General features: G+C 53.3%; 1 protein-coding gene across 2 annotated transcripts; it reads right to left on the bottom strand.

Moving 5' to 3' along the window:
- TBATA (thymus, brain and testes associated) lies at positions 9,012-21,958 on the bottom strand. Of its 2 annotated transcripts, XM_018042649.1 has the most exons (10): positions 21,912-21,958; positions 20,385-20,620; positions 18,081-18,236; positions 17,204-17,283; positions 16,263-16,271; positions 15,667-15,840; positions 13,644-13,725; positions 12,636-12,780; positions 10,886-10,938; positions 9,012-9,838 (listed from the first exon to the last, which is right to left on the bottom strand). In XM_018042649.1, the coding sequence occupies exons 1-10, from the start codon at positions 21,956-21,958 to the stop codon at positions 9,759-9,761; spliced, it is 1,062 nt and encodes a 353-aa protein (XP_017898138.1). In that variant the 3' UTR covers positions 9,012-9,758. The 2 variants fall into 2 exon arrangements, with proteins under 2 accessions (XP_017898138.1, XP_005699210.1); XM_005699153.3 differs by lacking the exon at positions 16,263-16,271 and having other exon boundaries at positions 17,198-17,283.

Here is a 22,677-nt window from a genome sequence, read left to right as displayed (position 1 = left end):
TTGTGGTCCATGCAAAGCCCTTAGGACACTGTTTGCACACGGTAAGTGCTGTGTGAGTGTTAGATGCCATTTTCAACCTCACTCCCCCTGCCCCAGCCTCCTGAGGGGAGAGTGGTGGTGAGGGTCCCATGCTGCAGATTCAGGGGGTCTGGGGATGGCCGGGGGCACAGGAACATCCGTCTCCAGCAGGCTATCCTGCTGCGGGCTGCTGACATCCAGGAACTTCCTGTGTGGCCAGGGTGACCCTGAGCAGAGGTAGCTTAAGAAGGGGTGGGGGTGTGCACGGGCCAGGCCACACTGTGGGGGCTGAGAAGGTGGAAGGAGGCACAGGTGAAAGAGGCTTTCAGCCACACAGGGATGCTGGTTGGGGTCCCCTCCTGGGCAGAGGGAACTGGGGGGAGTGGTTCGTCTATTTCTGGGCAGTTAGGTGGAGGGAGGTGCCTTTCAGGGAGAGCCCTTGGTAACATCCATTGGGAGGATGCTGATTCAAGGGAAGGATCCCCTAGCATGAAGACTGCTGAAGGCTGGGAATGATGGTTTGTAAGTGAAGGTATTATCTGGGGGCTTCTGGCAATGGGAGAAGAGAGATGAGGGGGGTGCCTAGTGGTAAAATGCCAGGGGCTAACAGCAGAGCTCTTCCCTAGGACCCGCAAAACTGCAAAATCTCCAGAAATCCCCAATGCTCATTATGACTGGATTCCTCCCGGTGATTTGTACAGGAGCCAAATTCTGCTTCTGGGTTGATATGAAGGGGCAGAGCTGAGGTCAAAGGCAGCAAGCCCCCCAAGTCTCTATGTCTCCAGGAGCCCCAGAAATCTTTAGACAATGGTAACAGAGACAGTTCAAGGATTTCTCACCTAGAAGCCATAGGCAGGGGGAGAGGGTCCCAGAGTCCCAAGGACTAAATACTGAGCAGGAGACTGAGCCAGGAGCTGGGATGACCCTTTGCTGATGCTGTGCTTGGGTCTGACGCTGGCAGAGGGCCAGTTTGTAAGGTGCTTTCTCTAAGTAACCTCTTTGTTTGCTTCTGCTTTACAGACGTGGACACAGATGCGCTGAGTCAAGAGACCTGCCCAAGGAAGGCATCCAGAGCTGGAATGTGAGCCCAGGTGGGGATTCTGCCCTGGAGCATCTGGACCATACCCCCAGGAGGCCGGTGAGTGAAGGGACGGGACCAAGTCTCCTGGGTCAGGCCGAGACAGGTGAGGGGCATTTGCTGGGTAAGCAGTGAGGAGAGGGGGCCCCTCCAGTTCCGCAGGCTCCTGAACAGAGGAGCCACCTGGCAGCCTCTGCTGGGGTGGGGAGGGGGTGTGCTGGAACTGCGGCAGGGAGAAGAGGGGTGCTGGAGGCAGCCTCGCACCCAAGTTTGGGAGGGCTGGGGCTTCAGGGTGTACTGGGCTCGGCTCACTGTCCTGGGGTAGATTATTCCTCCTGTGGCCTCTCGACCTTCCCACCCATGCTGGGCACTGCCAGGCTGGCATGAGGCTTCCATCAGGTTGCAGGTTAATAAATCTCACTCTTCCCTGAGGCCCAAATTGCAGGATTGCGCTTTATCTCAGTGTGGTGCTGCAGGAAAGGAAAAACTCTTTGGAATTCAAATGTATGAAAATCTCATGCTGTTCTAAATGTAGCTAGGGGAGCTCACTAAGGAAATCTTGAGAGGCTTTGATAAAGCGATCACCACTGACCAAAAGAAGAGAACAAGGTCCTGAAAGCAAATGACTGCAACAACTTTTGCCTTCTAAGGGAGCAGCAGAATTTATATCACAGAGTAAGTAGCTCTGTGCTGCTGGGGGCGCTGGGGAAAGTGAGGCTGGAGAAGGGGCCCTTTGTAACCATGGGGAGCACCCTTAATGGGGAGAAAAAATGGTTGTAGAGAAGGGGTGGGGGAACCACAGACCGAGATGGCAGCGGGGACAGGGAGGAATGGCTGGGTGGGGACTTTGGGGGATACAGTTTTGCTTAATGGGTCTAATAGTTTATTTTTTGGCATTGTCCCCTCAATCCTTGGAGAATGTCCACCCCCACATTGAGGACTTTGCAGGAGTCAGGATTTGTGTTTATTTTGGTAGAAACTGAGAAAAATGAAACGATGCACAGTTGAAGATAAAATAGTGAGCATAGCCCTGGAAAGCAGGAGTGGGGCAGGGCAGAGACTGAGGTGCTGAGCAGGCTGCCCCTCACCCCCCACACACTCCAGGAAGTCACAGAAATTCTGAGGAGTGCCCCAAACTGCGCAGAGATTCTGGGCGGTGAGGAGCTCAAGGAGCGGGAACCACACTCTGACACCTGAGTTGCAGTAGAGAAGTCACCTCTGCTTTAGCAGCTTTGTTGACGAGGCAAGTATTTGTGCTGAGATAGTTGGAGTAGGGCTTCCCTGCAAGCAGATCCCACTCCTGTCCCATGGAGCCAGGGCAAGCATTTGTGTACTTGGAGGGAGACTGAAAATTGTCTGGACCCTCAACTTTGCAGATGGGGTGATGGGCCCAGGGAGGAGGTATGTACACTCTCAGGAGTCATCCAGTGGCAGAGCTGGGTGGCTCCTAACCCAGAGTGAGGAATAGGCTGGAGTGGCAGGGACAGGAAAGATAGACTAGGGGTGGGAAGGCGGCGGGGCCTCTCGTGCCTGGCTGGTGGTGGCGGTAGGGGAGAGCTGCCCAATTGCTGCCAGGGCTTCCTGCATGCTCTGCCTGGAGGAGCCTGACTGAGCTGGCCACAGACAAAGAGACAAGCTCTGGGTGTTGCCTGGACAGAGAACAGCAGAGAGAAGGCACCCACAGTCCCCCAGCCCCAGCTCTACCACCCTAACTGTTAGCAGAGGATGACATGCTTTCATGGGGCGGTGGGTCACAGCCTGCAGAGCCCCCTCCTCCACCGCCAGTCCTCTGAACCCCACCTCGGGAAGGCCCAATTGCTGAGCTCCTGGGTGAGTCCTCTCAGTCTGCCCAGAGCCCCTGCCCCGCCAGCCTAATCTAGACCTTTGCTTCTGGTGGGCAGCACCCACCTGGAGGTGTCTAGCTCCCACGGGTGAGTGAAGGAAAGAGTGTGGTCCTCCTGAGCCAGCACTTCACGGGTCAGGCTCTGCCAAGGCCTTGGTGGCTGAGGCGTCAGAGCAGCTGGCACCCCCAGCACTTTATGAGAGGCAAACACAAGAGCCCCACCCTCAGTGAGTTGTGGGGAAGGGTGCAGAGGAGGCAGGGGCCCTTAAAGGGATGGTGTGGGCATGGACGAGATGCTTAGACAACCTGACCAGGTCCTTGGGAGCTGTGAGGATGGGATGACCCTTTCTCTACCCCTTCTGCCCAAGTGGAAGCTCACAAGGGCATGAAAAGAGGACTCTGGTCTCCCTGAAGCCAGGGAATCTTAAGATTGTGAAATCTTAGGGTGTTTGAATCATAGAATCCCAGAAATACTTGGTACTGGGATTCTGGAAATAACTGGAGTGTAAGATTTTAAAACACATTTTAATCCATGATGCTCTTTTATTTACCGTTATGACTTAGAGAATGAAAAAAGACATTAAAAATACACTACTACTTTTCTTTAGTGTTTTGACTCTATTTTTACTTTTCCCAGTTTTCTCTGTTTTCCAAATATTTGCAATGAGCGTGGGTTATTTTGAAAATGAAAAATAGCAACATGTAAAGATAGCACTCTGCCTCTTATCACCAGAGGCAGTACACGCTTGCAACTTGAGTGGAGGCTAGTGATGTCCTCTTGTTAGGGGCAGCCCTTTTCCCCCCTGATATGCAAAAATACTGAAGCATAAGATTTTTGAATCAGTTGCCAAAACATAAAAGTCTGGCACTTGTAGAATCTTAGGAAAAAGAAACCAACCTTCCCAGAGAGGTGAAGCAGCCTAGAACTTTTAGCTCAGGAGAGCCTAGCACTTTTGAGAACAGGAGCTCTCAGAGGACTTCAAAATCATCTGGCCCAGCTCCTCCATTTATATCTGAGGACTCTCGTGAGAGGGCAGAGTGTGTGAGGTTACCTTCTTCTGTGGCTCCCATCTCTGCCAAGGGCGGCAGAGCATCTCCTGGGCAGCAGGCAGGCAGGGGGCCATGTGGTGTCGCTGACCTCTCCTGACCCTTGCCCCAGTGCTGTCTCAGACTAGAGCTGCATCTGATGGAGACTATCCGCATCCGGAGTCTGGGGGCTGCCGGCTTTGTCTGCATATAGTGTATCCACCTGGTCAGGGGGGAAAAGCAGAGAAGTCCTTGAGAACAGATGGTCACAGGAAGTACCTGGTGTAGGAGAGAAACTAAGACAGTGTGTTTTGAATAAATGTATGTATGAATGATGGAGAAGGCAATGGCACCCCACTCCAGTACTCTTGCCTGGAAAATCCCATGGATGGAGGAGCCCGGTGGGCTGCAGTCCATGGGGTCACCAAGAGTCGGACACGACTGAGCAACTTCACTGTCACTTTTCACTTTCATGCACTGGAGAAGGAAATGGCAACCCACTCCAGTGTTCTTGCCTGGAGAATCCCAGGGATGGTGGAGCCTGGTGGGCTGCCATCTATGGGGTCGCACAGAGTCGGACACGACTGAAGCAACTTAGCAGCAGCAGCAGCATGTATGAATGAATCAGTGAGTGATTGTGATGGTCTTAGTGAATAAGAGCCTGCAGTAGGTCATACCTGGGACCTGAGTCTTGGCTGTGCCGCTGAAGCCAACACACCTCCCAGGGACACTGTACCCACTGTACGCTTATGTTCTTAGCATTGTCCACAACAGCCAAAAGGCAAAAGGACCCAAATGCTCATCAATGGATGGATCAATAAACACAATGGAGTATTACATACAATGAAATATTATTCAACCTAAAAAAGGAAGGAAATTCTGGGACTTGCTACAGCATGGATGAATCTTGAGGACACTATGGTAAGTGAAGTAAGCTAGTCACAAGATGCCAAATACCGCATGGTTCTACTTATACGAGATACCTAGAACAGTCAGATACATAGAGACCAAAAGTAGAAGGGAGGTTGCCAGGGTCTCAGGGAGGAGGGAATGGGGACTTATGATTTAATGGGTATAGAGTTTCAGTTTTGCAAGATGAAAAGGGATCTATGGGTGGTTGGTGATGATGGTGACCCAACAATATGCATGTCTTTAATATCACTTCCCAGATGGCTCGGTGGTAAAGAAACCCGCCAATTCAGGAGACGCAGGAGTTGCAAATTTGATCCCTGGAGAAAGAAATGGGAGGTCGCTTCAGTACCCTTGCCTGGAAAATCCCATGGACAGAGAAGCCTGGTGGGCTGTAGTCCACAGGGTTGCAGAGTCAGACGCTGAGTCACTGAGCATGAGCGATATTACTGCACTGTATCTTATAAATGGTTAAAATGGTAAGTTTCTATTAAAAGTACGTAACAGAGACACATGTACCCCAATGTTCATTGCAGCACTGTTTATAATAGCCAGGACATGGAAACAACCTAGATGTCCATCAGCAGACGAATGGATAAGAAAGCTGTGGTACATATACACAATGGAGTATTAGTCAGCCATTAAAAAGAATACATTTGAATCAGTTCTGATGAGATGGATGAAACTGGAGCCAATTATACAGAGTGAAGTAAGCCAGAAAGAAAAACACCAATACAGTATATTAACACATACATATGGAATTTAGAAAGATGGCAATGATGACCCTGTATGCAAGACAGCAAAAAAGACACAGATGTGTATAGTGGACTTTTGGACTCAGACGGAGAGGGAGAGGGTGGGATGATTTGGGAGAATGGCATTGAAACATGTATACTATCATGTAAGAATTGAATCGCCAGTCTATGTCCAATGCAGGATACAGCATGCTTGGGGCTGGTGCACGGGGATGACCCAGAGGGATGTTGTGGGGAGGGAGGTGGGAGGGGAGTTCATGTTTGGGATCGCATGTACACCCGTGGTGGATTCATGTCAATGTATGGCAAAACCAATACAGTATTGTAAGGTAAAATAAAGTAAAAATTAAAAATTAAAAAAAAAAGTACGTAGCGATCAATTCTATGAAGAAGGAATTTTATTCTCAAGCAATGGGGAAGAATGGGGGAGGGTCAGACTCATCAAGTGTGCCTGAGTCCCTGGCCCTGTCTCTGGGAACAATGATGACCACTGACGGTGTCATCTCAAAAGCCGACATTCCTTTCCACTCAGCCAAAAAGTCCCAAGCAGACAGTGTCTATTCCAGTCTGGGTCATATGCTTATCCAGTCCTTGAACCAGTCCCTGTGCCCAGGGATGCGATACTCCGGTTGGATGGAGCTAAGTTTCAGGCCCACCTGGAAGGAGGGCAGGGGACATCTGGGCACCCCAACAGGGGCTTCCACAGTGGGTAAGGAGACTGGATCCCAAGGAGGACCTAATAGCAGAGAACACTGGAAGGGAAAATCTGTCTTCTTGCTTCAGTCAGAGCAGCAGAAGGTAGGGAGAGGAGAAATTCCAGGGCGGCGTGAGCCAAGGAAAATTCAGAAGTGACTCAGAAGTGGCCATGGGGTACTGACACCCAGCAGAAGTCCCCTTGATGACCAAACAGGGGCTCAGAGAGAGAGCATTGTTAAGCAGAGCACAGAAGCTCTGCAAAGCCAAGTTGTGCTTAAATACCACAGCCCAGTAACCAGCCGGGCCTCCAACCTGCCTGGGACCTTAGGTCAAGAGGGCGCTCTGTGCAAGTGATAATGCAGGCCGGCCTGATGCCGCTTGCATTTCCAGAAAGGCCAGTGACGACTGTGCTTTGTGAGATGTCTGGAACCTTCCAATTCCCCCAGCTGGCTGCCCCTTGGGCAGTCAGCAGTGACTCCCTTAAAACATGGAGAAAGTAGGCAAGCCTGTTGGAGGACTTTAAAGAGGGCCAGGAAGTCAGCAAACCCTGCTGAGCTCTATATTCCAGAGATGGAGGAAGAGGGACCAGGAGGAAGAGGGACCAGGAGGAAGAGGGACCAGGAGGAAGAGGGGGTGAAGTGACTGGAAGTGAGGGATGGGTCCACTTCTCTCTTTGGAGACAAGTGGGCCTTGGGGTGAGCCTGAGAGACGGCAGCTGGCAGGAAGTAAGGGGCACTGACTGAGAAGCCCACAGCCCTGGGTTTGAATCCACTACTTATTGGCTGTGTGAATTTTGATGTTACTGTTGCTCTGAGCCTTGGATTTTTCTACCTGTGAAAGCTACCTATGGGTTGCTGTGAGCCCTGAGTGAGATCAGGCAACCAGAGGTTAGCCATCTGTGGTTTTGCAACAGAGCAGCATGTCGTGTGTTTATTTCCACAGTGTTTCTATGTGCGCTTGGTTCAGTTCGGTTCCCTTATCTTTCTCCTAACAGATTGCAGAGCTGCTGAGAAAGATCTCATCTGTTCACAGTCTACCCTCAAAATACACAGGTAAGAAGCCAGACCCAGAATGTCTTCTCTTTAAATACAGTGACACAAGCATTCTGCAGGGAGTTGTAAAAGCAAACACAAGATGGAGAAAGCAAAATAAATAGATGTGAAGGATGGGCTAAGAAACTTAGTTTTTTCTTTAGAGGCTATACCTTGAGATTTTTTTAGAGGCTATACCTTGAGATTTTTTTAAATAGCAAGTGTCTCCATTATATAGTTGTACATTTAAAAATTACATATGTGTTTTCAATTCTGCATATTTCAATTATATATATTTTTTAATTTGGCTGCACCAGGTCTTAGCTGTGGCATGAGGGGTCTTTGATCTTCCTTGTGGCTTGTGAACTCTTAGTTGCAGCCTTCGGGATCTAGTTCCCTGACCAGGGATTGGACCCAGGACCCTCGCATTGGGAGTGAGGAATCTTAGCTACTGGACCCACCTGGGAAATCCCCTAGGAAACTTAAAAGGGGAGGTACCCTCCAGAGAATAAGAAAATTATGATACTCTGCAGGGGCAGATGTATGATTCTACTAATACTAATACGGTGTATCTAGAGTAGTCAGACTCAGGCAGAGAGTAGAGCGCCAGGTCTTGGGAAAAGGGGGAAATAGGGAGTTGTTAACGGGTTTCAGAGTTTCAGCTTTGCAAGATGTAAAGAGCTCTGGCGATGGCTGATGGTGATAGTTGCAAGTGGTGTGAATATAGATAAAAAACACTGAACTGTACACTTCAAAGTGGTTTAAATGGTTCATTTTATGTTGTGTATATTTTTATAAGAAAAAAATTGGAAAATTTTTGTGGGCTTTCTGGGGGCAAACTGGTGGCAGGGTTGAGGACAGAGCAGAAGGAAGTCAGAGAGATGGCATAGTTTTTGGTTTCATCTGTATGTTTTGTTTTTGGCTGTGCCACTTGGCATATGGGATCTTAGTTCCCCGACCAGGGATCGAACCTGTGCCCTCTGCAGTGGAAACATGGAGTTCTAACCACTGGACTGCCAGGGAAGTCCCAGGGCATAGTTGTCACATATGATGCTGCCACCAGGAAAACATCCCTAGTAGCCAAGGACCTTTTAAAAACAGGACAATTTTACACTGACCATGAAGCTTTTTGCTGGATTTACAGCAAATCCCCACCCAGTCCCTCTTCTTGATTGAAGTCTGGTGAGCGCAAGTTTTGTGTGAAAGGGGCTCCCTGGATTAACACAGGGAGCATGGCAGCAGTGCTGGAGGTGTAGAATGGAGCCACAACCTGAGGACGGGACCAAGTCAGTAGAAGTAGGAGCTCAGAGCCATCGTGACCACGGCATTGTAAATACTCAATGCTGGTCCCCCAGCCCCAACCAAGAAATCTGTAGAAATCTCGAGGAAGACATTGGATTCCCAGAGAGTCAGGGCCATCTTCTCTATATCTTAAAGGATAGAGATACCCCAGCTGCCTCTGGGTCATATTATGTGATATCCCTTTCCTTTTCGATTTTGTCAACCACCATTGTGCTAACTCTATGCTCGTCCTGAACGTAAGCCCAACTTTTGGGGAGAGTTACTGTTCACAGAGGATGAGATGGCTGGATGGCATCACCAACTCGATGGACGTGAGTCTGAGTGAACTCCGGGAGTTGGTGATGGACAGGGAGGCCTGGCGTGCTGCGATTCATGGGGTCGCAAAGAGTCGGACATGACTGAGCCACTGAACTGAACTGAACTGTTCACAAGGCAGCAGAGTCCAGCAGATAGAAGCAGGAATTCTAGAAGCAGACGTGTTGTGTTTGGCTCCTGGGTTCTCACTTTATTATGTGGCCTTGGGCAAGCTGATTCACCTTTCTGACAGTCACTCAGTTTATTTATCTAGGAAATGAGAGTGATTCTCTATCTCTTGGGGTTTGGGTGAGCATCAGATACAGTACCACATATAAAGTGCGCACAACAATTCAGAGTGTTCATCAGTAGCTAGTGCCTCAGTCCTGTCCCAGTGTCTGGTAGGAATTCAATCATTGCTATGGGTGAGTCTTCTAAAGTGGCCTGTGAGTTCCCCACTTCTGTGCTAATCTACCAAGAGCCCTGTGAGCCCTGGCTCAGGGATGAGCACAGACCTGTCTATCCCTTGCCCTTTGACTCTCTGGAAGCAAACAGAAGCAAGGAAGCCCCACACAGGGAGGCTTTCTCCAAGGGAGTCGGGATGGTTTGGTTCAGGTCGTCCCCCTTCCCGGAGCAAACTACATAAGCACAGAGACCTCCTGCTGATGGGAGAGTGGAACTGTCCTCTTAAGGGGAAGACAGTAGTTTAATGGGCTCCACGTGATAGGAAAACCAGTACTGCTGATGAGGACTTAGGGACGGGGTCTTCGAACTGAGGCGCTTTTCTTGAGCGAGGCGCAAACTCCTCAGCCCTCTGCCTTTGCCGCTTTCTCTCCTGGATTCTGGCTGGAGTGCACTCGAAGAACTTGAGCTTTTCCAATGTTCTCTGGGATGGGGCGGGGGGACACGGCAGGCAGGAGAGTGTGAGGGAGCTGCCTAGGAGATCTGGGGAGACCCCTGCTCCGCGCTCCAGGCCCCGGTGCCCAGGTCAGGCCAGGCTTCTGCTCAGGCTCCCTGGTCACCTGGGAGGGACTGACTCCCTTCCCCCAGCCTCACCTCCACCCTCTACTACATCTAGGTGTCACTACTATATCCAGGTCACAGATGTCTGCACAGTGCCTACTCTATGTCAGACACTCGCCCTGGCACACAGGACCTCTTACAGTCTGAGGGGGAGAGCAGTGTACGTCAAGAATACCTGTCTTCTCTCCCTGCAACCTTCCTCCCTTTGCCCTTCTGCCCTGGTCTAAGGCTCCCCCTACTCCCTCATCCCCTCTGGACCTCCACAGTTCATTCTCCACACGGCCGCCCGAGGGGTCCCCCCCATGCCCTGATAACCCTCCAGTGAACCCCATGCAGCCTGCGTGAGACCACATGCCTGACCTTCCCTGCGGGGAAGGCCACAGCCTGTGGGCTGGCTCTGCCTACCTGTCCCACTTCCTCCCACTGTTCCCAACCCACGAGGGTCCAGCCACCCTGGCCCGCCCGCCTGCTCTTTCACCCACACACTTGGCAGTGGAAGCCTGTCGCAGGCTCTCCCTGTGACAGAGGGTTGGATCCTTTCTGCCTCTCAGCTCAATGGACCCTTCTCCATGCCCCTGCAACCCCCCACTCAATCATTCTGACTCTCCTATTGCCCTGTTATTTCCCTTATGGCACCGTCTCCCTCAGATGTCTTTGTGGTCTGCACGTCTCTCCCTAGGATGTAAGCTCCAAGGCATCAGAACCCATCTCTGAGTTCTCCCCTAGTGATTCCCAGAGGCTAGCACCTGGGTACTAACTAAGGATCTGCTGAGTGGATGGATGGATGGATAAAATGAACAGCTTCTTTGGGCAGGGGCCCATCTCTAGAGGGGTCCTTGAATCCCCCAAGGGATCTAGCCGTGGTGGGCTTCAGTGAGCCCCCCCAGTGCCCTGCTGTGGGGACTCTTACCTGGTTTTTCGCTTTTTGATAGAGGTGGTGTCTTCATCTTCTTCGGGGATTGGCTAAAACCAACACAAGGAAAGCTAGGAAGGTCAGGCTGGAGCCATACAGCCAGCTGAGTGACAGGGCGGGCGGGGAGGTAGGAAAGGTGCCCCTGGGAAAGGCAGAAGAGCCAGCAGGTATCTGTCCAGGGATGGCCCCACCCTGAGCAGGACCCCAACAACTGCAGCACCGTCGCTCACTGTGGCCACAAGGAACCAAGGCCCTTCTCTAGGGGGCTGTAAGAGAGGCCACTGCACTGGCCCTCCCTTGGCCTGCTGCTTTCCTGTAGGTGGGAACCCTAGTGAGTTACTGACAAGCATGGATAACACTCCTATCTTGTATAGGCTCTGCAAGCCTTCTGATGTACCTGATGTAATGTTTCTTCTCTATGACTTTAGGAGAGAGGGTTTTTGAAAGAGTGAAACTGAGGCTCACAAATGGGAGGTGGCTTGCTTTACCACTGTGTCTCCACTGGTCTCAAGCTAAACAAGAAAACCAAGTATGGGGCCAGAGCAAGCACCTATACCTTCAACACATTCAAGCCAGCACTGCATCCCGCCGCCTCCTTCTCAGCCTGCCCAGTCTCCAGCCACTCCCAAATTTCACATTACCTATCGCTTCAAGTTCCTGGCTTTCCCAGCCCTCCTCACTCCTGACTTGCCCTACTCTTGCATTTGCTTGTTCAAGATGCACATCTCCATGTTCACCCCGACTCCACTATGTGGCAGTCTCTGGGCATCTGCCTTTCCAACCAGCTCCTAGGTGACTGAGTGCTGCTGGGCTGGCAAGTTGGATAAGCCTGAGTCTGCATGCATGCTAAGAAGTGTCAGTCTTGTCTGACTGTGACCCCATAGACTATGGCCTGACATGCTCCTCTGTCCATGGGATTCTCCAGGCAAGAATACTGGAGTGGGTTGTCATTTCCCTTCCCCAGGGGATCTTCCCAACCCAGGGATGGAACCCTTGTCTCTTATGTCTCCTGCATTGCCTGGTGGGTTCTTTACCACTAGCGCCATCTGAGAAGCCCAAGCCTGAATATGAGTCCCAGCTTTTCTGCTGGCCATCCAGGTGACTTTGGGCTGTCATTCAACTGTCCTGAGCCTCAGTCTTTTCATCTGTAAAATGGGAAGCCATACTGCCTCCATGGGTGGCTCATGGACTAGAAATGTATTAAACACCCAGCCATGTCAGGTACATACAGTGGACACTCAGGATCGCTGGCCCCATGGCTGACACTCAGGCCCTGCTGCGTGCAGCCTGCCCTCATCTTCCCCTTCCCCAGCTTGTCATTAATCCTTCTTTCAGCCATCTGGATGACTTAGTACCAGCACAAAGTTACTTCTGCCTGCCGTATGTGACCCTTCCTTCTCTGCTGTGTCTTCCCAAGGCCCAGGAGCTCCTGGAGAGCTTGATGTGTGTGGCTTATCCAGCTCTGTTTTGCTACAAGTGACGCAGGTCACCACCTCCCCTGCTCCTCCCCTCGATATCCTCCACAGCAGGCCTCTGGAGTCTGGTCTGGCAGAGAAAGCCTCTGAGCCGTCAGGTGGCACCAGGGGTCCTGGGGAGAGTGGGGCCTCTTCCTCCAGTGCAGGCACAGGCAGCCCAGGCTCTGGCCTCCTTCCCTGGGCCTCCTCGGGCCACACCTGGGTGGACAGGTGGCTGAATATGGGGGAGCAGTTCCAGGAACAGAGGGGCAGGTGAGGGGTATGACACCCACCTGTAGGGTAGCTGGTGCCTCTCTTGAAGTGAGTCTTGAACTTCCAGGAGCTGGTTCAGGAGTTTTTCTGCTGGGATGGACACCAGGGGCTGGGGAAGGAGCTGAGCCACCGCGGTCTGCAGGAGCCCTAGTGCCGTGTCTTTCTCTGTAAGCACAGCCGGGGTGGGGGGAGGACGCTCAGGGGCAAGACCTCGGGCGCCGTCCTGCTGCGGGATGGGACGGGCAGCAGCAGGGCCTCCAGCTCTTCTGCCCCAGAGGAGTCCTTGGGGAGGGCCATGCATCTCCCCGGCCCCTATATGAGCAGCGTGCCTCAGCCGTCCACACCTTTATACACCTGCTCGTGTGAACCTTATTCTTGGTGTACCTGCCATCATGTCCCCTGGCCCTCTGGGAAGGCTGCTGGGGACCAGCCTCCCTCCCCTTCCTCCTCCACTCTCTCGTCCAACCAGTTCTCTGGCTCTCATTGTTCCTCACCCCTCTACTTAGATACACTTTCCACTCACCATCTCAGTGTGTATGTGTACGTCTATTCACGTGTACACATGTGTGTGCTGCTATGAGTGTGTGTTTGCATGAATGCGTATATCCATTTCTGTGTACACATACGTGTGTGCTCTTATGTACGTATATTAGCATGAATGTGTGTGTCCGTTCATGTGTACACATACGTGTGTGCTCTTACGTGTGTGTATTTGCATCTCTGTGCATGTGTGTTTCCCACAGAGGTGGATTAAGGACTGTCTGTCTCCCTCCCAGGGGCCAAATCCTGTGGTCAGCATGCAGGAGGGTTCGTTCTAAGAAGCAGTGTCATGGAAACCCTGCGGAGGAGAGGGCAGTGATGTTGTCTAGCTGGAAAAGATTAGTTTGTGGCTCCAAAAAGGAGGAGCAGCCCCCGTGTAAGGCCATGGGATGGGAGCCGAGTGACCTCTGAGTCCTGCAGAACCAGAGGACACGGCCCTCAGCAGCCTTCACTCAGATGAGGACCTGGGCCCAGGATGACGTCCTCACCCTTGGTGGGCGCGTAGAGTAGCCAAAACTGGATAGCATTCAAGGAGTCTGTCTGCAGAATTTGCGAAAGCAGTTCCAGTATCTGTGGACAGGAGGACAGGCCTGGGTCAGCATGGCCGGACAGCACATTCTAGCCGGCAGCACAGCCCCTCCCCGTAAAGTGTTCTCTCCCCACGTCCTTGGCTAGACTGGCCCCCATGACGGTCCCTGCCTACCCTCTGCAGTCCCTGCCTACCCTCTGCATGGACTTCACACTGTAGAAAGCTTTCTCTGCCAACAGCCCTGGAGGAAGGTTCTTCACCCCCTTCCTGGACAGATGAGGGATCTGAGGAGGCCACCTGGCAGAGATGCTGCGGCAGATCGAAGCCTCAGAGTCAGTTTCTTGGACCCCACATCCCTGAGCCCTGTGTGGTTGTACCCCAAGGTCCCTCACTGGGAAGGCGAGGTCAGAGCTAGCTGTCAGCTCCTTAGAGACGCACCGAGTTCCGAATGCCTGGGTCCTTGGTGTGGGAATATCAGGGACCTCGCAGGCCTCCCCTCCCTGAAGCGCCCAAGCTCAGAGTCTGGAGATGTTAGCAAAGAGGTGGGCTGATCCCTGTGGACAGCTTGAGGGTTGGAGCCAGCTGGTTCTGTGCACTGCTTAGTCGGCAGCCCCTTCCCGCCCAGGGCTGGGCTGTCTTCGCTCCCAGGGTCCTTCTCAGCCCACTCAACCTCCCACATCTTTGCTACTTCAGGACCCTTTCCCCACTGCGTCCTCCAGTAAAGGGTCAGCGGCAGGAGATCCAGGCCTGTCTGAGGAGGGCTACGGGGGCTCCCTAGGCCGGGCTGCTGACGGCGGCGGCGGCCATGTAGAGCCACGGCCTGCAGTGGGTGGTGGAGCTCCTGGAGTCCTAGGAAAGTGGGGTCCCCTCAGTGTTTGGCGGCCAGTCTCCCCAGGTCTGCCACGTCCCTGGCAGAGTGGAAACTGGGCCAGGCCTCGCCCCAGGCCTCCGCTTGCTAGGCTGCCTCCCCTCTCCCCCAGGGAACCCGATTGCTGAGGTGACCCCCACCCCCCATCGGCCTGGGGCCCTCCTCCATTCTCCGCATCCAACTTACCTGCCCTGTGCCCCCTCCCCACAGGACCTGAGAACCTACTTCCAGGCAAGGTGAGGCCGCCCTATGGTGGAGAAAGCATGTGTTTGAGCCCCTGCTAGGCCGCTTCTTCTCCGGGGACCTGGGCCATGGGCCATCACCCGGCAGGGCTTCAGCCTCCTCATCTGTGGAGTGGGGATCCCTGCCCTATCTGCTCTGTCTGTTCCCTGAGCTGTCGTAAGGCTCCAAGAGGACCGCGTGCTTTAAAGCGCTGGTCACGGGGCAGGTGTCAAGATGCCGCCACAGTCTGGCCTCTGCTGGAGAACACGTGCGCCTCTGATCAGGGACTCGCACTGCCTTGCCCACTGGCATGAGTCCTGCGTGCCTCCCAGGCCCTAATGGGAAACTCAGACACAGAGGAGGGGTCTTCATGCTTTGTTCCAGCACAGACCAGACTCCTCCAGAGTGTGGAAACCTGGCTGGGACCAGCTTTGCAGACTGCAGGGGGAGCCCGCTGGGTGTGGTGAGGATGTACCAGGCAGGGCCTCCACCTCCAGGCAGACCTCCACCTCCATGCTTCTCATTCTGCTGCTGTGGCTCCCCCTTCCTTAACTTATCAAGTATCTCCATGGGGCCAGACCTTATGATAAAACACCTGTTCTTCCAGTTTGACTAAATGATAGAACTAAGGTCCCTAGAAGGGAAAGGCTCACACAGAAACCTAGAGGCAGCTGGGGACTGGAATCCAGGCTCCTGACTCCCAGAGCTGAGGTTTTTGAGTCTTCGGGTCTCAGGGACAAGACTTTCTCCCTGGGAGAAGCCATACTTGAAAGCACTTTGCAAGGGTCCTAGTCGGATCCTCATGAGCCTGGGAGCAGGTTCCACCAAGTTCTCTGCCCTCAGATGAGGGCCTCCATAGGGTCCACAGCCCCCAGCCTTCCCAGCACCTCACCAGCAGCTCCTGATCCTGTAGGACAAAGGTCTGGTCTCCTCCATCTCTGCTCGCAGGCTGGTTTCGGCCCTGGTGGGAGTGGCGGCGGATCATGGCCCGGGTAGAAGCAGGGATGAGCCTGCCAGTCTCTGCTGAGTACTTTGCCCCCTGTTCCCGCTGAGGCTCCTCCTTCTGCTAGGGAAAAATGTGGCCAGAGACTCCAGGCAGAGAGAAAGAAGAGAAAGCAGAGAGGAAAAGGTAAAAAGAAGAGGAGGCGGCCAGGGACCCAGGATGTCAACCAGGCCAGCCTCAACCTGTCTTAGACCCCACTTACCGGTGGGGGCAGCCCTTCCTTTATAGCCGTTGCTCTTCCTCCTGGAATTTTACTAAAGGTCGGCTACCCCCACCCCCGTGGTCCTCGGTGTTGCCTGGGTAGGCCCTCCCTCAGGTCCCTCCCCTCGGCCCATCAGAGATTTGAAAATAGTATCCTGTACCAAGACCCCCACTGCCTTCCTTAATTCTTAGCTCCGCTGCCCCTAAACCTGTCCCCCACAGCTTAGCATCCTTTATTTGCCCTGGAAAACCTTCCTGAGCCAGGTGGGCGCGAGGCCTGGGACCTCCTGCCCCTGGAACTCCAGTTAAGACTGGTAGTATCCTTCTCCCCATTTTATTTATTTTTAATATTTATTTATTTGGCTGTGCTCGGTCTCAGTTCCGGCATGGGGGATCTTTTAGTTGTGGCTTGCGAACTTTTTAACTGGGATCTTCCTGGACCAGTGATCGAACCTGTGTCCCCTGCATTGGCAGGTGAATTTTAAACCATGAGACCACCCATTTTAAAGATAAGAAAACTGAGGCCCAGAGAGCTTAGCTGAGTTACCCTGAGTGTTACAGCAAGTTAGCTGTGGAATGAGAACAAGAATTCTGCTGCACAAGACAAGGGTAAGACCAATCTTAGCCAACAGGGGCCAGGCCTGTCCTAGGACCAGTTCCAACTACCTTCAAGCTGCCTCCTACTTGTCTTTACTGGTTTATCAGCAAATAGCACTCAGGCTACTCTCAGTGTCTCTGAAATCCTCCAGTGATTCTCCACCCCTTTGTCAGGTAAAACACGAAACTAAGTTCAGAAATGAGAAGCAAGCTGATCTTGCCCACATCCAAAGTCGGCCCCCTCCGACTCCTCTCTCACTGCTGCCCACTTATCTCCTGTACTTTTAAACCCTGCGTTTTGTAAGACTCTGTCCCGTATTTTCTAGCTTGCGAGTGAACATCGGTGCCATGCACCTCCACCAGGAACACCTCCCCCCGTCCTCTTCTAAACTATGAACCCTTCCTGGATTTCCCCACCAGGTACATTGTGTCCTCTGAACCCTCCCTGTGACCCTGTCCCTTGGGTTGTATTCAGGGACCCCTCCCCTCTGCCAACAGCAGTGCCTCCCGCCTTCCTGAGAAGGTTTGCTCTGTGCTGCTGTGGTTGGAACCACGTGGGAGTGCTTTAGTTACAAAGGAGTGGGTCCATTTCATTTCTTCTTGAACAGCTCCTTTGTTCTGCACCCACCTCCTTGCTCTTCAGCTCACTCTCCTTGGTGAAGATGGCCACCCGGGAAGCCAGGTCCTTCAACTCCTTCTTCCAGGCCTCTGGGAGGAGAGGGCAAGATCTGGCCGATAGATCCCCGGGGTCTCCCGGTACACCCTCCCTGTGCCGAGTGTGGACGGGGGGTAGGTGGAAGAGCCTCCTCTCCTCCCTGCCCTCCCACCCAGCATCTTAAAGGGAAGGGTATTTTCACAGGGCAAGTGGTGCCCTTGAAGGAAGGAGTTGGAGGGTGGGTGGGAGTGCTTGCTGCTGACATTTGTGTCCCAGCCTGTGTCTTCGCTGGGAAATGCTGGAGAATGTTTGGCTACGTGTACCGAGATGTTTGTGATTTAGACTAGCTTTGCCTCTTTTAGGAAAATGAAGCCAGGGCAGAGATTAGGTTGATAGGCTGTGCCCGTTGCTACAACACTGAGTGGCCAGGTTGGTAAAGAGGACTGCAGGAAGCCTTCTGGGCCCCTCTGCCCCTTCTCCAGGATCCTCCCTGCTCTTTGGGGAAAGAGAGAGGCTTGGCCCCAGTGGAGGCTTCTGAAATGCTGCCCCAGCACTCTCTGTGGCTAACTGTTCTGACTGGCCGGTGCCTGAGCACACAGGTTACAAAATTCAGTATTTCCAATACTGTTCCTGGCTAGAGCTGGAAGTCACATGTCTGTTGCCCAGATCTGTTTGTCCTCTGCTTTTTCTGACTCCTCAGGCACCTCAGAGCCAAGCAGGGGTACATTTCTGAGGACCTCGGACCCCCACCCACCTAGTAGCCATGGCCTTTTCCTTCTCGGGCACCTGCCCAAGCCAGGCAGCCCTTGGGGCCAGGTACAGCCCCAAGGTAGAGGGCCCCAGTACCCACCAGAATAAAGCCGGGGGTCCCGATTGGACTGCGGGTCTCCAACAGGCACCGAGATGGTGGGCATCCTGATCAGATAGCGGGATAAGAGTGTGGCTTGAGGAGAGGTGGCCAGAGAGAGCTCGTCCCTGACGACACAGACAGGCTTCCCGGTGAGATCTGTTAAGGGTTGGAGGCGGTGGGAAAGGGGACCTGAGTGGGCCCCAAGAACTCCAGGAAAATGAGAGGAGGCTAGTGGGCAGGGAAGCACTCAGCCCCACTTCTTCCAGTAAACACAACCCCAGAGATGGCTAGGGCTGGAGAGCCTCTCAGACGCTCTGACCTCACCCCTGGGCACACTTAGCATGGCAGCGAAAGGGTGGGCTCAGGGTCACATAATGAGACTGGCCGAGGGGAGAGGAGAACCCGGGTGACCTGGGACCCTCATCTGGGGGTCCCTTTGGTTTTACAGGGCAGTGAAGTGTAGGTGTGAGCACACAGAGTGTGTGGAGCACACAGAAGCAGGCAGCTTTAAGCAGAGGAGTGGGAGCAGGGCGTTAAGCCACAGTTTGTGGTGAGAAGGGCCTGGGCTCAAACCACAGGGGGCGAGACCCTCTGGATAAGACTTCATGCCACCTGTCAGCCTTGCAGGTCTGAGTGCATGGCAGCCTGGGGGTGGTGAGAGACAGTCTACATGTGAGGAGCCTCCAGACTAAGGTCTGTGTGCGATTGTAGCATCACTGGCTTCCCAGGTGGCACTAGTAGTAATGAATCCGTCTGCCGATGCAGGAGACGAAAGAGATGTGGGTTTGAGCTCTAGGTCAGGGAGATCCCCTGGAGGAGAGCATGGCACTCCAGTATTCTTGCCTGGAGAATCCCTTGGACAGAGGAGCCTGGTCGGCTACAGTCCATGGGGTTGCAAAGTGACTGAAGTGACTTAGCATGTATGCAATGGCATCTTTAGATGGTTAAGCTTTGGGGAGCAGCGTGGTTAGGACTTAACCGCAGTTTCTCACTCTCTCCTCCCGGAACACTTTCCTCTGGCGCCAGGACCCCTCTCTCTCCCGGGTCCTCCTAGCTCACCAGTCACTGCTCTGTGGCTTCTCCTTCATCTCCTCGACCCCTTAACCTTGGGGTCCCCAGATTCATGCTAGGCTCTCCTCCCTAGCCTCTACAGTGTCCTCTGATGATCCCCAGCCAGCACACCTCTTCAAACACCACTCCCATTTGAGTGGCTCTCACATTTGCATCTCTGCCTGAAACTGACACGGCTGCCTACTTGGCACCTCCCCTCGGGCTTCCCCACCCACCCCCCTTGGACTTCTAGAGGCATCTCACATGCTGCATCTCCCAGCGTCTCAGACCAAACCCCGACCCTTCCCATCCTCCACTGGCCCCGTCTATAGCCTCCTCTATCTTAGTGCAAACCCAATTTCCCAGTTTCTCAGACCAAACACCTGGGAGTCAGCCTGACTCTTCTCTCCATCTCATACTCCATTTTTAATCCATCAGCCAAGTCTGTTGGCCTCGCCTTCTGTATCTCTCCAGAGCAGGGCCACTAACTCCTCCACTGCTATCTCTCTGGTCCAAGCCACTGTCCATTCAGAAGCCAGCAGAGCCCTTCTGTTGCTTCTTTGCTCTCAACCCTCTGATGGTTGCCATCTGACTCAGTGAGATGGCTTAAGGATGACCACGGTGAGCTCCAAGGCCCACACGATGTGGGCCCTGCTGCCTCTAATGTGTCTCACTTCTCCTCCTCCTCATTCTGCTTCAGCCACACCCACGTCCTCACTATTCTCCAACAGGAGGCTCTTCCATCTGCCTGGGACACCTTCCCCCTGAGATCCACATGGGGCATGCCCTGTCTTCCTTTAGTCTTTACTCGAGTATCATGATGTTGGTCAGGCCTTGGCTCTGTATATAGCCTTGGCACTTCCAATCTTCTGACACCTTCCTATTCTTCCCCACTAAAGGTTGGCTCTCTGAGACCAGGGACCATCTGTCTTGCTTGGTCATAACACCAGGACCTGAAAATGTACCCGACTCATAGTTCACACTCATTAGATCTTTGATGAACAAATAGCTGAATGGATGAAATGGCCTGAGTCAGAGAAGAGAGCACAGCTCTGGAACAGAATATTCATCCCTTTCTCTGATTTGTAAGCTGGGAGAATCGGCAGTGACATAAATCCTGTAAGGCTGTGCAGTCTGCCCTTGGAATCCACCCTGCTCCAGGTAGGTCTTGGCTTGGCCAAGAGTGGCTGGGTCCTCCCTTTCCAGTGGCCCCCCCAACCCCCACCATCAGGCCGTGGCCTACCCCAGCCCTACCTTGGATGTGGGTCACATGCTGGGGCTGGGGGTGGTGCCTGGAGAAGAAGGAGTGGTGGCTGAGGCGACCAAAGCGGTAGGCACTGGGAGTTTGGGGCTTGGATGTCCTCACTGCCTCTCGGATCAGCTTGAAATCCATGATCCCTGGGATCATCGGTTCTTTCTGTGGCCCGCTGTTCCCGTGGCTCCTTGGCCGGCAACTGGACTTCTTTTCCTGTTTTGGCTCAGCCTTTGGACTAAAGGAGAGGCCCAGGGAGAAGCAAATGGGGCCTTAGGCAGCAGTGCCCACCCGAGCTTATGGGAGTCCATTCCTGAGATACTCTGAAAACTGCTTAACAGATTCTACCGCCACCCCCATGGCACTGAGCCAGGCCTCTCCCAGGGTCCTTTCTCAGCCATGCCATCCTGCCCTGGGGAACCTTCGGTCTTCCTACGATGCCTGAGTAGGGAGCCAGAGAACTCAGATGGAATCTCCCAGGACCCAGTTTTCTCTCCGAGACCATTTCCGAAGCCAGAAGGAGAAGCTGTAGACCTACCTCCCCGTCCAAACCCCTGCGGTGGAGCACAGGCGCATTCTGTGCGCCTCCAGGGCCAGGGGGCTGACCCTAGCATGGGCCTCTCCCCAAGCCAGACAGTGGGCGGCCCAGGGGAAGCCAGCTATAGGCTACCCCCCGCCCCCCGCCCCCCGCCTTGCCCTCAGGAGCAGTTTTGGCCCAGACTCAGCATCCAGGAGCTGATGCCAAAGCCAGACTAGGCCAGCCAGTCCTCTTCCCATGAGGGCCCCCCTGGGAGCTGCAGAACTGTTGGTCTGGCTATCTGGGCTGCGTCGCTGTGGGGAAGCTTCAAGCTCTTGCTTCGTTTCACTTCACTTCATTGGAGACAAGCATCTCAGGTTCTCGGTCCTCCACCCGCACCCCTTCCCTCTCCTGAGGATGCTGTGCCTCCCCCCAGAGGAATAGGTGGAGTCGGTCCAGCAAGGATCCAGGGGTGGGCTGCTCTCCTCCAGGGGCCTGGTGGGACCACCTGCCTGCTCGCTGTCTGCTTCCCCTTCCGGTGGCCCTGGCTGAAGGGAGGCCCTCTGGAGGTGTGTAGATGGACTCTGGATATGCTAAGCAAGGCATGCTGCCCCGGGGCCCTCTGAAGCTTTCGGTGACCAGGCCCCTGAGTTTCCTGTTCCATCCTCGATTCGCTTCTAGGGGATCTGGGACTTAAAGAAATAAAGTAAACCTTCCCTGAACGTCACTGTTAGCTGACCTCCCCTGCCCCCAACTAACAATGGAAGTCACCCCCTGAAACCCCCGGAATGTTTATGCTCCTGACCCGAGCCACCACACCCTCTCTCGACCCAGGAGGGGCCCTGCCTGTGACCCGTGTTAACTCAGGCCTGAGAACCCACTGGGCGCCTGACTGATAGCAGAGGGAAGGTGACCTCCTCTTGGACCCTCAAACTGTTGAGTTCCTTTGTATTCTACCCTCCCCAGCTCCCTCCACCTCCTCCGTCAGCAGGGAGGGCACTGGGGACCTTACCTTGGCAGTGAACGCTCTGCCAATTGGGCCCTCACTTCTGTAGCCATTGGGGGCCTCTAACAGAGTAAAGACTGGTGCTCTTAATACGAGTGTTGAAGATGCATAACAGGAACAGACACTTTAGGGGAAAAATTGGCAATAGCTTATAAAATTGAACATTTGCATGCCATATCCCAGTATAACCCAGCAATTGCATGTGTGTGCATGCTAAGTCACTTCATTCGTGTCGGACTCTTTGCGACCCATGGACTGTAGGCTGCCAGGCTCTACTGTCCATGGGATTCTCCAGGCAAGAATAGTGGAGTGGGTTGCCATGCCCTCTTCCCGGGGATCTGCCCAACCCAGGGATTGAACTCGCATCTTTTATGTCTCCTGCACTGGGAGACAGGTTCTTTACCACTAGCACCACCTGGGAAGCCCTATAATGGAACGTTCGCATGCCATATCCCAGCATAACCCAACAATTACTGTCCCAGAAATATACCCCAGAGGAACTCTTGCAGATGTGTAAGAATATTCAAACCAGCACTGTTCGAATTAAAAAACCTGGTGACAGTTCACATGTCCAATGGCAGAAGAGAGGATGAATATGCTGTGGCCCATTCAGACAATTGAACATTATATTGCAGTGAACATGAATGAACCACAGCTACATGCAACAACATAGATGAATCTTACAAATGTAATGAACAGTGTGGGAAAGCAAATTGCAGAAAACCATATAGCTTGAGATCCTTTTTTAAAAATAAAATTCAAAAGCGAGCAG

This window comes from Capra hircus, chromosome 28 (assembly GCF_001704415.2).
Source record: "Capra hircus breed San Clemente chromosome 28, ASM170441v1, whole genome shotgun sequence".
Classification (NCBI taxonomy): domain Eukaryota; kingdom Metazoa; phylum Chordata; class Mammalia; order Artiodactyla; family Bovidae; genus Capra; species Capra hircus.
This window is presented reverse-complemented; position numbering and strand designations above follow the sequence as displayed.